A 14,523-nucleotide genomic window follows, 5' to 3' on the forward strand; every position below is an offset into this window, starting at 1 on the left:
ATCTCCTATGGCATTTTTCTTCATGCTTGTCTTTCAATATGAAAACAAAAGCATGGGATTGTTAACAGACCCATGACTGTTTATACATTCTTTGTTTTCTCTTACCTTTTTTTAATAGTGAGTCTTATTACTGTAATTATGTTACAGTTGACTTTCTTTCTAAACAAATAGTTTTGGTTTGAAGGAATTATGGAGAAATTTATTTTTTTATAAATTAATTTCATAACATTTTGAGTTCAACGTTGGAATTAATAAAACAGAGGAGGACTACAATAAGAAAAAAAAATAACATTCAATTCGTCCTAGTTCAAAATTATGTTTAATCATTGCAGGTGCAAATAAGGCGTGTGTGATTGAGGAAGGAAAAAAAATAATGTTTGCCATCTGCTGGCTGTGAGCAAACAATACAATATCTTAAGGACTTTCCTACCAAAAGTTGGCATTTTTTTGTGTTCTAAGGACGATTCAATTCAACCAGCAAGAAAGAAAAACACATCAGAAGGTAAGTTAAACCAAAATAAACAAATTAACGATAACATGGTTTTAGTAAATTAATAAAATCTTGGAAAACCTGCTAAAAATACAAACCACGCGCACTCTAAACTGTGAAAAATCCTGTCCCCAAATAACATTCGTGCAACTAATTATATATATTTGTCTTGGTATGCATTTTAACATTTCAATTTTTATGAATAAGTGACGTCGATTTCTGACGTATACGGTAAAATAAAAGAATGTCAGGAAGTGCGGCAGTATTTTGCTCCACGTTTGGCCAGCCATTAATGTGGAATAAGAAAAAGTGATAAAACTGTTTATTATTATTATCTTGAATTTCAGGTTGTTGAAATGACTGGAATGATGATCTATTAAGAGCCAAAACGAGCCCCATTGACCAGTTCATCCACTTCCCCTATTCAATCATGAACACGTGACAAAAAGGTAATGTTTGTCTCATTTCTTAAAGGCTCAAAAAGTCCAAATGTACCGTGATTTTGCCAGCAAATGATTTTATTTTAAACATTTTCACCACTAGACGGTAGCAAACTCAATACAATGTCAACCTGCCTAAAATAAGACTTGATATGGCAACTTCACTAAAATTCAAATTTGAGAAAGATTGATCCATCAATCCGTCATTCTGATTGACTCTCAATATGAAATCTCAATCATTACTCTCTAGTCTTGTGAAAAAATGCTTAAAATATAATCAATTGCTCAGGATTTATACATTTTTTACCAGTAGGTGGGAGCAAACCCATTACATTATTACATTTATTGAGTTAGTTTAATGTTGAATGAGGACTGTAATCCTAATTGGTGGTGACGATGCAAATATGCATAGTATATGTTTATTTTTATTTATTTTTTTATCATTAAATGGTTGTTTTACTCATTGGCTGCCATTGACGGTGATGGACGTTCAATCATCTGATTCTTTCATCTTTCTGCTGTTTAATTGTTGCTGTTTAAAAACTAATTTAAATGGTTTTTAAATCATGAGTGGACGTCTAATCCATTTAAAGTGGAGGATGTTCCTTCACTGCCATCCCTCCCCCTTCAAAAGGATTGGACGGCATTCCCTGTCATTGACAGTTAGTGAATGAATTAGATCACGTAAGTAGTCGGTTTGTACAAAGCTTATACGTGCGTAAACGATACGTGTGCAAATAGGGTTGAGTGGGTTTTATTAGGGGGCTCGACGGTAGAGGTGGGGGGGCATTGGGGGCAGCATTCTCATGGCGTGGACGGACAGACACGCAGACACCCAGCGAGCGTGTCACGGAACAGACAACACACCTCTCCCGACTCATAATGTGAACACAAACTCAGTCTGGATCAGATGTTTAAAAGCTCCTCGTCGCTTCTTTTTGGACTAGTCCACACACACAGGCATACACCAACACACGCACACCCACAGCCACATACACAGCCACAGGCACACACACTCCCCCTCGGGGCTCCATCCATCCAGCAGGCTCTCCGGTCCGGTGTGACATGCGGCAATGTCCCGTGCAGGAATATGCCCACGCGTCCACTCTCGCGGAGCTTTGGGGATTTTGCCGGCGCTCTTATTGGCGGCGAGCGTGCTCCAGGTGGGCGCGTACAGCTGTCATGAGGTGAGGGCCGCCTTCCAGATGAGGCAGGTCGGTCCGCTGCATCGCGTCCCGGAGATACCTGGCACAGGTGAGACATGCACTGTCCTCTGCTGTAAGGCTTGACTGGAATGACTGTAGCTTGTTGCCTCTTTGCACTTTTCTGAAAGTTTGACCCCCAAGTGACAGCAAAATGAGTGTCTCCAGAATTTTTTGCATTCATTTGCTTGGATTTTGGGGAAAATTTAAACCCTCTTTTTGATTTGTTAACACTGTAAACAACACATTTACAATGCTGTCTGTCTGTCCGTCCATCTATCTCAATTAGCTAATTAGTTAATAATTTTTCAGCACCATTTACTCCATTTTTTAAACTAAAGTACATCATTCAAATACATGTATAATAGAGACATTGTCGTCAAGCTTTACTTTTTGTTAAAGGAAAAAAAATATATTCTGAAAAACATGATTTATTGTAGGCCATTCTAACATGATATGCAGTTCAAACTGCATTAATAATGCTTATTAATGACCATAATAAATAATTGTATTAAGTGGGATTTGTATCACAGCTTTCATAGAAAACCCAACGCTGCTTTAAGAAAAATTGGACACTCATGAATGGAGAAACAGTTATATACTTAATTTATGAGGATAACCATGACTTTCAAATGCATTTGTTTATGGACACATTTTGGGATTGCATTTGGGATTATCATTGTCAAACCTCTTTACATTAAATATACACCATTGACTTAGGATACATAACTAATGTTGATGCCTCAGAAATTTTGCCCTTTAACTGAGTAGATGCCATATAGAATGGAATTTCCCTCCCTCCATTTTTCAATATGAAGGCTTGACATGAGAGAGGAGCAATGGATAGCTGAGTGGAAACTGCATCCAAACTTTCTGATGTTTGTTTGTGAAGCTGTTTGTGGTTGCTATTAGCAACAACAGGATGACCATTTCATTTACAAGAAATAGTTGTGGTTTAGTGCTTAGAGACAGTCAGGTCTGGGTCTTCGGTCTATTGGAGACTAGTGGGAGTCAGAACCCAACTTAATGTGCCTGGAAAATGCAGTATGTAATGCATTTGTAAAAATAATAATAATAATTTTATGATGATACAGGGAGACTCCAGTGGAAGTCAACATTATTAAATGAAAGATAAGAATGTTGTTAACCAAGAGAAAGCATCTAGTGATAATCTAAAATTCAAAGAAAATCACGGAGGTGCAGCCCTCATGAGGATAAGCAGTACAAAGGATGAATGAATGAATCCACTTACAAATAACTGTAAATGATAGCATTAATTCCTTGTATCCTAGTAATCTTTTTAAGTCAGAACTAAATAGTTTCCCATCTCAAGCACGAAAAAAAATACCTCACCATTCCAATTCTTTTGGAAAGAAGGTATGTGAACCACTACACTACCTGTAATCCATCTTGAACTTCATAGTGAAAACCAAACAATAATTTATTTTATTTGCAATCCTCTAAGGTTTCTGCTATCACCTCCTGAGTTGCAGCTGATCAAACACTAGCACTAATATTTATGAGTACATTTTGGGCTTCTTGTTTTACTTTTTATTTACACTTTCCTTGAGAGTAGGTTGTTTTGGGTCAGGCGCGATCATGTCTTCAAAGTGGTTACCAGCGGTCGGGGATGTTTGATTGGGAGATTTGCTTTGCATGTTTGTGTGTGTATGTGTTTACAGAGTTGCGCTACGCCATGCCATTTTACAGATCAAATGCCAATAAAAGCAACGCTTGAAATTTGATGTGGCAAAACCTCAGCTTCTTTCACAGTGGGATGTTTGTGTCAGGATACAGTGCTGCGTTTCATTCATGTGCAGTGAACAGATTTTTCATGAAACGTGCCAGGAGTAGCATCACATATTGCTAACGGGAAAAATGCTCACTTAAAAAAACGTTTGCACTGTGTGAGATGGCATTTTTTTCCTGTGGTTAGAAGAAGTTTAAATAATTTTACTGCAGTATTCACTAAAGAGAAAGGAAACCTATCCTCATATCTCAAGTTGTATTCAGATATTGTTGGATTGTATCCTGGGATACACTGTTGAACTTGAAGCCTAATAGGTTGCCAATGGCATTATTGCTCTTTAAGATTAATAGTGGGAGCTAGGTTTCTGGTTAGTGTTAGAAATTAATATACATTTGCTTTTCAACTCTTTTAGTATCAAATTTAGGATCAGAGAGGGCTCCAACGAATTGCTTACTCTGGAATTTTGAGCGTTATACTACTTCTGTGCCGTGATACGCAGCCAAACGCCACATAGTGAGATTAGGTCATAAAACCGCTTGGAAGGCCGACACTGAGCCATGCTGCTCAGACAACGATGCTTTCCTGGCATCTTGGACAACATCCTCAGATGCTCTTCTCAAGCACGGCCTATCTGATTTCGTGAAAACATGTATTCTTATTCTTTTTCAGAACTGCCAGTTGGAAAATTACTGACAAATTTGCCGTCATGATGGGCCTAATGAGAACATGCTGTGTCTCCGAAATGTAAGGCAATCAGGTCATGTGTTAATGGTAGGGAAAAAGGAACGTTGTGTGTTATCACATGTCCCCACATCCTCAACCAGTTAGACCATCAAAAGTCTTGGCAAGCCCTCAAAGCTAAACACGGCCTTTGATTGGCTCTAGATTCCGTATTTGGCTTCTTCTTTTAACTTAGCCTTTCTTGCTGAGAGCGCAAACACATGGAAGACACATACTATTTCATGCAGGAAAAAAAAAGTTCCGCATCTGTGTTTTTTGAAGGTCACACTTCATTCAAATCCAACATTTCCAACAGAGCATTCAACTGAGAAGTCTTAAAAAAATGTGAGTAAGTAGCAAATCTCAAGATGTTGGCGCCAATGCCACAATCGCCTCAGAGATTCTTTGTCTGTTGCACCGGTCTTACCCACGTTGCGCCAGTCCGAAGCTGATTACCATGTCTGAGTCGGTCTTTTGACATCCTTTATTGGATTTCAGTCTATGGCAATCATGTGTATGCTGTATTTTCAATGTGCTAACATGGCAAAATAGCTATATTACTTGCCTCTACTGCTTCTGCAGAAGCCACATCTTAAAGAAGTGGTATTTGTGTGTTAGATTTCAACAGTTTTTATTGCCAAGGTTTCGGCACCTCTGATCTAATGCTGCTTAGCCGTGTCTGTATCTCTCAGCACGTCAGCCTTCTGCTTTGCCCTCCTAGCGCTCTCAGTCTGACCCCTCGTCTTTGCCATGGCTTTTGGACCATGTGCTAGACCCTGACAGGCATCGCGAAGCAAAACACCAACCACTTTTAACCCTGTCCAAAAAATGCAGGTATGCTGCAAAGACTCTTTTGAGGTGTGTTTGTACTTGGCAAGGTCTTGCTCAAACCCCACCCCCTTGCAAAATCATGGGTATCCTGTATGCTTACTGGATCAGACAAGTTAAAAGGAAACTAGTTTCCTGAGGCTGGAGAACCCTTAATTGCTTGTTTTTTTAACAATGTTTTTCTTGTTCTCATGTAAAATATCAAAATAACAGTGTCAGGAAAACTTAACCCTCTTCTTGAGCTGTTTCGAACCATATTAAAGAGATGTGGCTGGCAAGTAATTTTTTAATTGCTTGAAAAACTTTTGAAAAACTGCCCTCTCAGCAGTGTTTAACTCCAGTGCTGGCCCGGAATATTGCACATGGCATGTGAGCAAGCGTTGCAATTATAGTTGTGACTTGTCCACCGAAGGGCACTGAGCTGTTGCTGAAGGAATTGTTCCCTAACAAGGGAAGACCCTTTAGCCGTAGTTTCAATACGGTAAATTACTCCAGAGCTATTTGTCACCTGAGGATGATTAAGAGAATTAAGATCCAGGGTTGAGTCTTGAGAGTTAAGTAGGTGAATGGTTTAGCCAGGCAGAACAAATTCCATGTCTACAAATTACAAATGAGCTTGGAACTCTTGGTTTTTTTTGTCTCTCTCTCTCAAAATTGAGTGAAATAATTTTACATTTCATTTAGGAAAGTTCAAACGCCCCCTTGATATGGACCTTTTTCTTTTCTATTTGTTTGAGGGCTGATCATAAATCACAGGTCAATCTAAACACATATGAGGAATTCAATAGTAAAATAAATGATTTATGTCATGTCAAAAGTGCTAAAAGGGGAAGAAAAATGTATAGATGTTGCGATTGACCCTGCCTCACACACACATTCTTTCCTAAATTGAGAAATGTATATGTTGTAGATTAAAATTTTCACCTGCAATCTTAGGACAGCCCATTTGATGATTTTGAGACATTGAAGAAATCCAAGCCAGTGGTCACTTGATTGCTAAGCCCTTTAATCAGAAGCTACACTGCTGCCAAACTGCCGGATAAATTACAGCTGATCTGCTTCTTGAATTTAAACTGAATTGCTACCTGAACCCCTGCCAAAACGCCACAGTAGCCATCCGACTTAACACTGGAGAGATGGGTGCCTCTCAAAAGTCATTGGTAGGCTTTCAACCAGAAATGAGCGAAGAATATGTTCAGTTTTCACCTTTCTCAGACAGAAGGCACCCTTTGCTATGTAAAACTTTCAACAGATACTAAAGACTCAGCGGTAGCTAAACAACTGCGAACATATGCAATGTGGCTGCTAACGATCGCCCTCAAAGTAAGCACAGTATATTTGTGACACAGTCAGATGGTCCTTTGGTGGCTTGAAGAGTCCAAATTTTTGCGTATCACTTACACTCCATCTTGCTACTCGCGAGGGACAGTGAGGTCGGCCTGGATTTCACTGCGAGTCCTTGACATATTCATTTCATATCAGAGAGATAATGTGCTGACACCAAGGCGCTGTGCTCACTTTGTACAATCTAGTAGTAAAGTGTATTCATTCATTCTGAAATTCACTTTTTCATCCACTCTTTGTATTATAAAGTTTCAACTTGTACATCTGTAGCATATTTTCAGTGCTGTAAATCACACTTTTTTTCTCATTTGGCTCGGTCTGCAATTTATATTCGTGTGGTAATTACAATTTTTTTTTCTCCATATTGACAGCTGCGAGGAGGGCGCTCACAATGTCCCCTTTACTTGAGAGTTGTTGGAGTTTAGAAGTGATACTGGAGATAAAGACTTTAATGGTTTTGGTCGTAATTTGGAGTGAGCTTAAGAGTTGGGACACATGTTGTTTAGGCTATATCTATCCAAATAACTTTTAATGTTACATTAACAAATGCCTATTTTGCCTGCTCATTTTATTTATCATCATTACTATCACTTAAATTGTTTGCTTCTGGTCTTTGATCAAATAAAATTGACCAAAAACGTGACTTACACTCCAGTGCAATTTACATATGTCCCGCCCTTCCATCTTTATTGTGCATTTTTGACTGTTGCTTCTTATACTTAGATGCGATCTATATTCTGAAAAACACAATGTGTTGCTGATTGGTGTGTGTGTGTTTATTCATGGTAATTCCTTGGGAAGTCCAATATGACTGTAGAATCAGTTATTACGTAATATCCATTAGCCCAACGTGTGCATAGTTGTACAGATAACGTGCAAACCTGGGATTACATTTTTTGTATTGGCATACGTTATCAATAACTTTATGTTTTTGTATCCGATCAAATAAGTGAGTGACTACTCCATATCGTATAATCAGTATGTCATTTTTATATTAATTGACAAGCACAAATGGAGGGAAAAAAATAATTTGCTTATTTGTGCTGCCCTTTAATGCATTTTTTAAATGTGTTTTGCTGAAATAATTTGAGCAGGAGTACAGTGACAACATTTAAGAATGACGACGAGCTAATGAGTTGGAAGGGATAGGAGATCCGGTTATGGCTTCAGCGTCTGGCTCTGAGATGGGAACAAATGGAGTCTCGGCGAGTAACGAAGAGCCACCCGGGCCTCGTGAGGATATGCCAGGCAAATGGGAGAGAGGGGGTAGAAAGGGAAAGAGGGATTGAGAATGCAACCCTATTGTGTTTCATGGAGGGATTTGGTCGCTGAGGCACTGGTCTTGCGGTCTGTCCTAAGGCCATATTTTAGGCTCCGGTTACAACACCTGCCTTCCAGCCCTTCCCCCTTCTGAGTGAGTTATCATATCAGCCGACTACATGACGAGGATCTCCAAGTGCAGCAGAGTTTGGGCAGGGAAACAAGTGGAAAAGACTGTTTGAATATGTCCAGCTAATTGTGACCACTTTAAATGATGTCATGGCTGTGTTTATAATGGTGTCAAGCAGGTGACGCTGGCAGGACAGGGTGGCCTCTTTTTGAGCTGATGTAATAGTCTGATTGAGCTGTTTATTGGATCATCGTTGGGTCATTGCCTTCATGTGCTTCTTGGGAATAATGCTAAAACGAGCGACGTCTGGCTCGTTTAGGAGACGATTACTCTTTACGTCCCTACAAAAGATATACGTACATATATCTATAACTCATGGCTGTTTGTTTTTGTAACATGCATTGCAGTTGCACTTAACAACAACAGTACATGAATATAAGCTAGTGATATTTATATATTCAGCAGAGAAAGTATTTATAGCAGGAAACGTAGTTGAATACTTGGTCTACTTTCTCACCCTCCCATGGTGCCCCTTCTGTCTCCCAGCAGAATTATGGGCTGTTTATCTGCGTGTATACTCAGTGCACTATACAAACACACACACATACTCAGCCTCCACACTGGACACTCATATGAGATATGCATAAATCTGTAGTCCCCGGAAGCAACAGGAATATATTGAATTTAGGCTTTTGTTCGTAGTTTTATTATTAGCAGTGACAAGTATTGGCTTTTTCAAAAATAGAAAATAAAAAAAATCATTTCTACTGAATTCTACTGAAACTTATATTTTTAATTTTACTTGTACAAGTCTTTAACTTCTACTTGTTATATTCCACAACACAGCTTGTTTTTTGTGACATAGTTACCTTGTGTCCTAAAGATATTAAGGACTCTTGAATTGAGGCCTTTGTGACTCTGGATGTTGGTAAATGGTTAAAAGTTGAAAAGAAATACAAGTGTATACTTGCAGCTAAGCTCTAGAATTGAGAAAACAGGATCACTAAAGTATTAACTTACATCAAATGTAAAACTCCCCAAAAAATTGACCAAGACATTCGTCCATGTCTGCTTTTCTCCTCCAGATGTGGATCTCTTGGTCTGCAAACATCAAGGTCCATCTTGCTGCACCCGCAAGATGGAGGAAAGCTATCAGTTCGCCGTGAAGCGAGAAACCCTCCACAACATTTACGTGTACAGTTATGAGCTGAAGCATCTGATCGCCAGCCACTCCGATACCTTCCAGGGTAAGTACAAAGACACGATAAATAAGGCAGGGGGGATTATTTTAGCCTTCAACTAACTAAATAAATAAATATAACAAATAGTAAAAGAACCAGTTAGATTTAAACTTTTGCACTTTGCGTGATCAAGGTCATCACAAAAATGTTTATTTTGCCGATATAATTCCTCCAGATCTTGGTTGACCACAATACTACTGTAAAGCATGTCAGCTTCCCCTTGTCATAATAGTTCTGCCCAAATTTGAACATCTATTCACCAAGAGCAGCACAAAACCACATTGTTGAAAGACACAGGATGTTTTTGTGTTATGTTCTAATATCATCGGAAGCTTGCAATTACTCCCAGAAGACAATGGGCTGCTTAGACTTGGGCTTTGTTTTACCCTGTAATGAATGAGCCAACACCACCGATCTAAGTTCCAAATATGGGAAGGAGAGAATGGCATTGGTTAAAAGTACCATTGCTGTCATGGAAAACACTAAGTTTCACATTCATAGAATTGCAGTGCAGTCAAACATGTCTTCTCGGAGGTCCCAGTGGTCGACTGGGGCCTCTCCTAGTTTTTCTTCCGCACTTAAACAAGCAGAAATAGTTGAACGTGTTTCTGGTATTTGCCCATTTCATCATCATTAAGCTTCTTCAAGACTTACCTCATGTCTGAGCCGTCTGACTGAATGAAGATTGAGTGCTTCACGCACCCCACAAAGGCTAAGATGGAAGAATAACAATGTCATATCAACAGTTAGAGGGAAGCTACAGTATAATAGTGCTGAAAAAGATGACATCACAAACCATCCACTTGCAAAGCCTTCTAAGGACAGTCTCTCTGGCTATCTGTTAGTGCTTCAAGTATGGTGTAGCAAGTAGCTCATATAGTATGAAGAATATTAAGTATCATTTTATCGGATGCCATTAAGACACAGTAAAGTGGAATGTGTGTCAACGTAATTACTTCTTGGGTACTATAACATAAAAATTAAACATCCCCTGTAAGGTTTCATACAAAGTCTACTCTAACCATGTCTGAAAATTATATGGAAAACTACACGTTGATTGTAAAGATCTGCCTTTACTGTGACATTCTGCCTTTTATGTAGTTAATTTAAAAGAGAAGTATTAATACACCCCCATCCTCACATCATTCTTAAACCAGAAAATTATTCCACTGACTTAAACCCAATAAGCTAAAACAACAGCATAGGATGCAGTAGTATTGTAAATCACAATTAATATGACCAGCTAAAACATTTGTTCAGACAGGATATTTTATTTTAGGAACGTTTTATTATCATAAATTTCTGTTCAGTATTTATTTTTCTTTTATAAATACCACAACTTTAAGATAATGGGACTTCTATTGTTACAAGTCTCACTAATGGGTGAAGGAAGTGCCCATGAAATGAAAAATGGTGCGCATATCTGCATGTGTGTGTTTTCATTGGCCTAGCCTTGTTTGGACAGTGCAAAAAGCCCTACTGTGCTTTGTCATGAGTGGGAGTTGTAATGTCATGACCCTACAAACACACACCACATTTACAAATGAAATGGGGCTTTCTACCCCAATGGTTTATTCTAAGAGTGTATTAAAATGTTGAAGTAAAGTTTCATGTTGCGTAAACACGACCAAGTCTTAATATCTTTGTCCACCAAAAAAGCCTGTTGGGTGGTTTCATCTCTTTTCTTACAATCCCACCTTAAAATCCCCTATAACAATAACCACATGCTTTCTTATCCTTTTCAACTTTCTTGAAACACAACCTCCAGATACGCCCAGGCTGGCCCTTCTGGTTTCTTTTCTCGCCTTCATGTAAACAAACACACCTTCCTAATCCACTTTGCAGGAGAAGATGACTTGACTTCCATCTTCTGATGATGGAAGGAAGGTGTCCATTGCAGAATAAGGTTTGAGCTGGCTAGGCTTAAAGTTGCCATCACTGGCTTTGTCATGTCAACCTGTAGACAATTGCTACTGGCATAATCTTACATTCCGGACATATTTTGTGAGATCTCCTTGTGGGTTAAAATATCCTTGTTGACTTGTTTTAAACCAACTATACATTTCATATAATCTTAAAATTGCTTTTGGTTGGCCTGTCTAGAGCTCCCCATTGATTTAGCACGTGCTGTGTTGCCCCGATCAGCTTCTTGCTGCAATACAAAGAGCATGCTGATTCAATCTTCAAAATCCTCTAAAATGCCTGGTATTTATGGTTTGGCTCTTCTGAACCAGTAAGTCGAGTAATTGTAGTTTATTATGTATTTCCAATCACTGTACAGTTCAAAGGTCGAATATCGTGAAACTAATGCCATCTAGATTTCAACCAAAGTTTCAAGGTAGGGTAGGCTCTGTGTTTTCCACAATTGAACATTGAACTGTCAAAATTAGGGATGTCATTTCATGGAGTATCAAAGGATAAATTCTATGTGTACAGTGGTACTACCGAATGTCTTTTCTCTTTTTGTGTTCATGGAAAATTGATCATCTTTTATCTTTATTTTTAAAGGGTTTCATTGGTAGTATTGGAACAAATTAGGGCCATTAGATGTGAAATGTGTCTCTACCTGTGAAAAATTCAAGTTACCACTGTATTTTCTTCTAACATTTTATGAATGGGTGCTGGTAAGTGAAGAAGGTGGTGGGATACAGTATTTGATAGCGGCCAAATGCCTTACGCTATGCTATATGTGAGCAGGCATACATAGTATTTACCACCATCACTAGACGGACTGACTGCTTCCCGGATCAAGTTGTCCTCACAAAAGTTGATGCGTGCTTTTTAAAGAAATTGATTCTCCTGGCCTAGATAGTTCTCTATTATCAATAAAAGGGAGTCACATCGAAAACTATAGGTACCCTTTAGTGGAGTTCACAAAAGGAAACACAACAAAGTGTGAAAGAGAGCAAGAGAGTGTGTGTGTTAGAGACACTACGGCTAGGACGTGGCATTTTCTCACTGAGGCGACATAGAGTAATTAGCTGATGCTTGTCTCATCAGCCAGAAACTCTCCAGGCTGTGTCTCCTGCTAGACGTTGCTGGCTAGAGTGCAAAAAAACAAAGGGTTAGTCACGTGAAATGTTTGCAGTCAAACTCAAGAACATGATTGCATACTTACACTCTTTTAGACCTTGCAGGACAGTAATTGATTGCTATGAAATAAAACAAAAACAGCATTGGGGAATCACTGGGTTGCTGGTTTCACCATATATACACACTGTCGTCAAACACTTCTGATTTGTCTGGAAGTTGTCTTTCTTTCTTTGGTCCCTTTAGTCCCGCCATCAATTCCCACCCTCTTACTTTCTCGCGCTCTCTCACTCAATGTCTGCATGTATTTTTCGACACAGATGTTTTGACCGGCAGATGTATTGCTCTAGAGGCTGATGCTTGGACACAGGAGGACATGGCGCTGCACCATGAGCTCATGCTCAAATTAGGGAGGATATCCGGAATCCATCCCTACACGTCTCATTTAATCACTCAGGGCGGGGAGAAAAAGTGTTTATGGACCTAATAGTGGAGCGAATACATTGCGTATCACAGGGTGAATGTGATAGTGTCCCAATCCTGTTTGTGTTGTAGCTACGCCTCGGTGGTCCCTTGAGTAGAAAGGATGAGTTTGCGAGGTTCCGGCCTGCTCGGGGGGAAAAGTGGGGGAAGGATAAGGCCAAGGAGCTGGAGTGGGGGCAAAGCTTAAAAGACTTGTGGAGTCATAAAGTCACACTCCAACTGTTGCTAATTACCGCCCAATTTAATCAGCCTCGCTCACCTAATATATAGACGTGCAACACTCCCCCCAAAAGATGCGGGGTAGAGTAACAAAGCTCTTTACGCATGACAAACTTTGCACATTAGGGCCGTAACAGTAAAGTTCACTTGTGGCTTTTATATAAGAGTCCAATACAGACCCCCTCTTCCCCTCTGTATTATGAAATTAAATTATTACCTTTGCATTTTTTTCTATTTTTTGTCAGCATAACAGTAATGCTGTTTCAAAATGATATTGACAATGAAGAGCTCTCCCTTTTGTCCATCTGCGTGTCACTCTGAGTGTTGACGGCTCTTTCTGTATTGGCTTCTTTAACAAGAGCGGGTGTCACGGTAACGGCTCGCTTCCTCAGCCTGCACACTGCAAGGGACCCACATGTTGGCTGCCAAGCATGCACACAACACAATGAAGCCATAAATGCATAAATCCTGATCCATTTTCTTCCTCGCATGATTTCTATAGTCTTTTTCATCATAATTCAACTCCTCTGTTAGCATTTTTCAACTTTCAGACTAGATTAATGAAAAGTATGTGACAACATCCCCAAAGTCAGTTCAAACTGAAAAGAAAAGTACCTCATTTTCAGTTAACATTATCTTTCTTCTGTAGGAAATCTCTTGCACAGCCTCGCAAATTCATTTAGCTGCAAAACAGACTCTTGATATGAACAAAGCTAGGACAATCTTACAATTATCACATGAAGACCACACGCCTGAGGCCCAAGGTGTTTATTGGTGTTAGATCGGGATCACAAGAGACTTGGACATTACCGGATCTTTGTTTGTCTGGCTGTTGGGATTTCTCCTTCATTGCCGCTGATTGGTTCAGATTGCCCCCCCCCCTTTTGTCCTGTCTGATAGGGAAGGAGGCTCATTTATTAAGCTCTAAGATATGCAGTATATGCAGTAGTTTTGCGTGTGTGACTCCATAATCGTTCCCTTCTGGCTGCAAAGCTCCAATGGCAAATTTACTCGTGTGAACGAAGCCAAAATGTTGCAAGAACTGATGTTGGACTTACTTGAAAAAACATTGAACAAATTGAGAACTCAGTAGAAGAAATCATTCAGTTCTGGCAAGTGGAAGGGAACGAGGAGCTTGTAGCTGTGGAACAACTCGTATTGTCTTTTCAATCCAAAATTGGCTGATGGCCATCCATCGCTCTCTTCCTGGCTCACTTGGTCTCTTACCCACCCATTCAACAAGCATTCACGTCCACTGCATTTTACAGGCCATAGGGGACACTCTTCTACTCCCACCCTGTCTTACTCCTCGCCTCTGTGGCTCCTTGCACGCCATTAAGGATTCCCCACAGTGGCCTTTATTCGCTCATTCCTCTGGTCATTCTT

At 39.6% G+C, this 14,523-nt stretch overlaps 1 protein-coding gene across 3 annotated transcripts in view; it reads left to right on the plus strand.

The window, feature by feature from the left end:
- Positions 1 to 353: 353 nt before the first annotated feature.
- LOC144085637 (glypican-5-like) overlaps positions 354 to 14,523 on the plus strand; it is a 74,428-nt gene continuing 60,258 nt past the window's right edge. Inside the window, exons 1-4 of one of the 3 annotated variants that reach the window (XM_077615113.1) lie at positions 354 to 502; positions 838 to 939; positions 2,017 to 2,184; positions 9,250 to 9,411. In XM_077615113.1, the coding sequence (XP_077471239.1) occupies positions 2,136 to 2,184; positions 9,250 to 9,411 (211 nt within the window). In that variant the 5' untranslated portion in view covers positions 354 to 502; positions 838 to 939; positions 2,017 to 2,135. Of the gene's footprint in view, positions 503 to 837; positions 940 to 2,003; positions 2,185 to 9,249; positions 9,412 to 14,523 lie in introns of those variants that run through there. The other 2 variants (XM_077615114.1, XM_077615112.1) reach the window with 2 other exon arrangements.

This window comes from Stigmatopora argus, chromosome 12 (genome assembly GCF_051989625.1).
Source record: "Stigmatopora argus isolate UIUO_Sarg chromosome 12, RoL_Sarg_1.0, whole genome shotgun sequence".
NCBI lineage: Eukaryota > Metazoa > Chordata > Actinopteri > Syngnathiformes > Syngnathidae > Stigmatopora > Stigmatopora argus.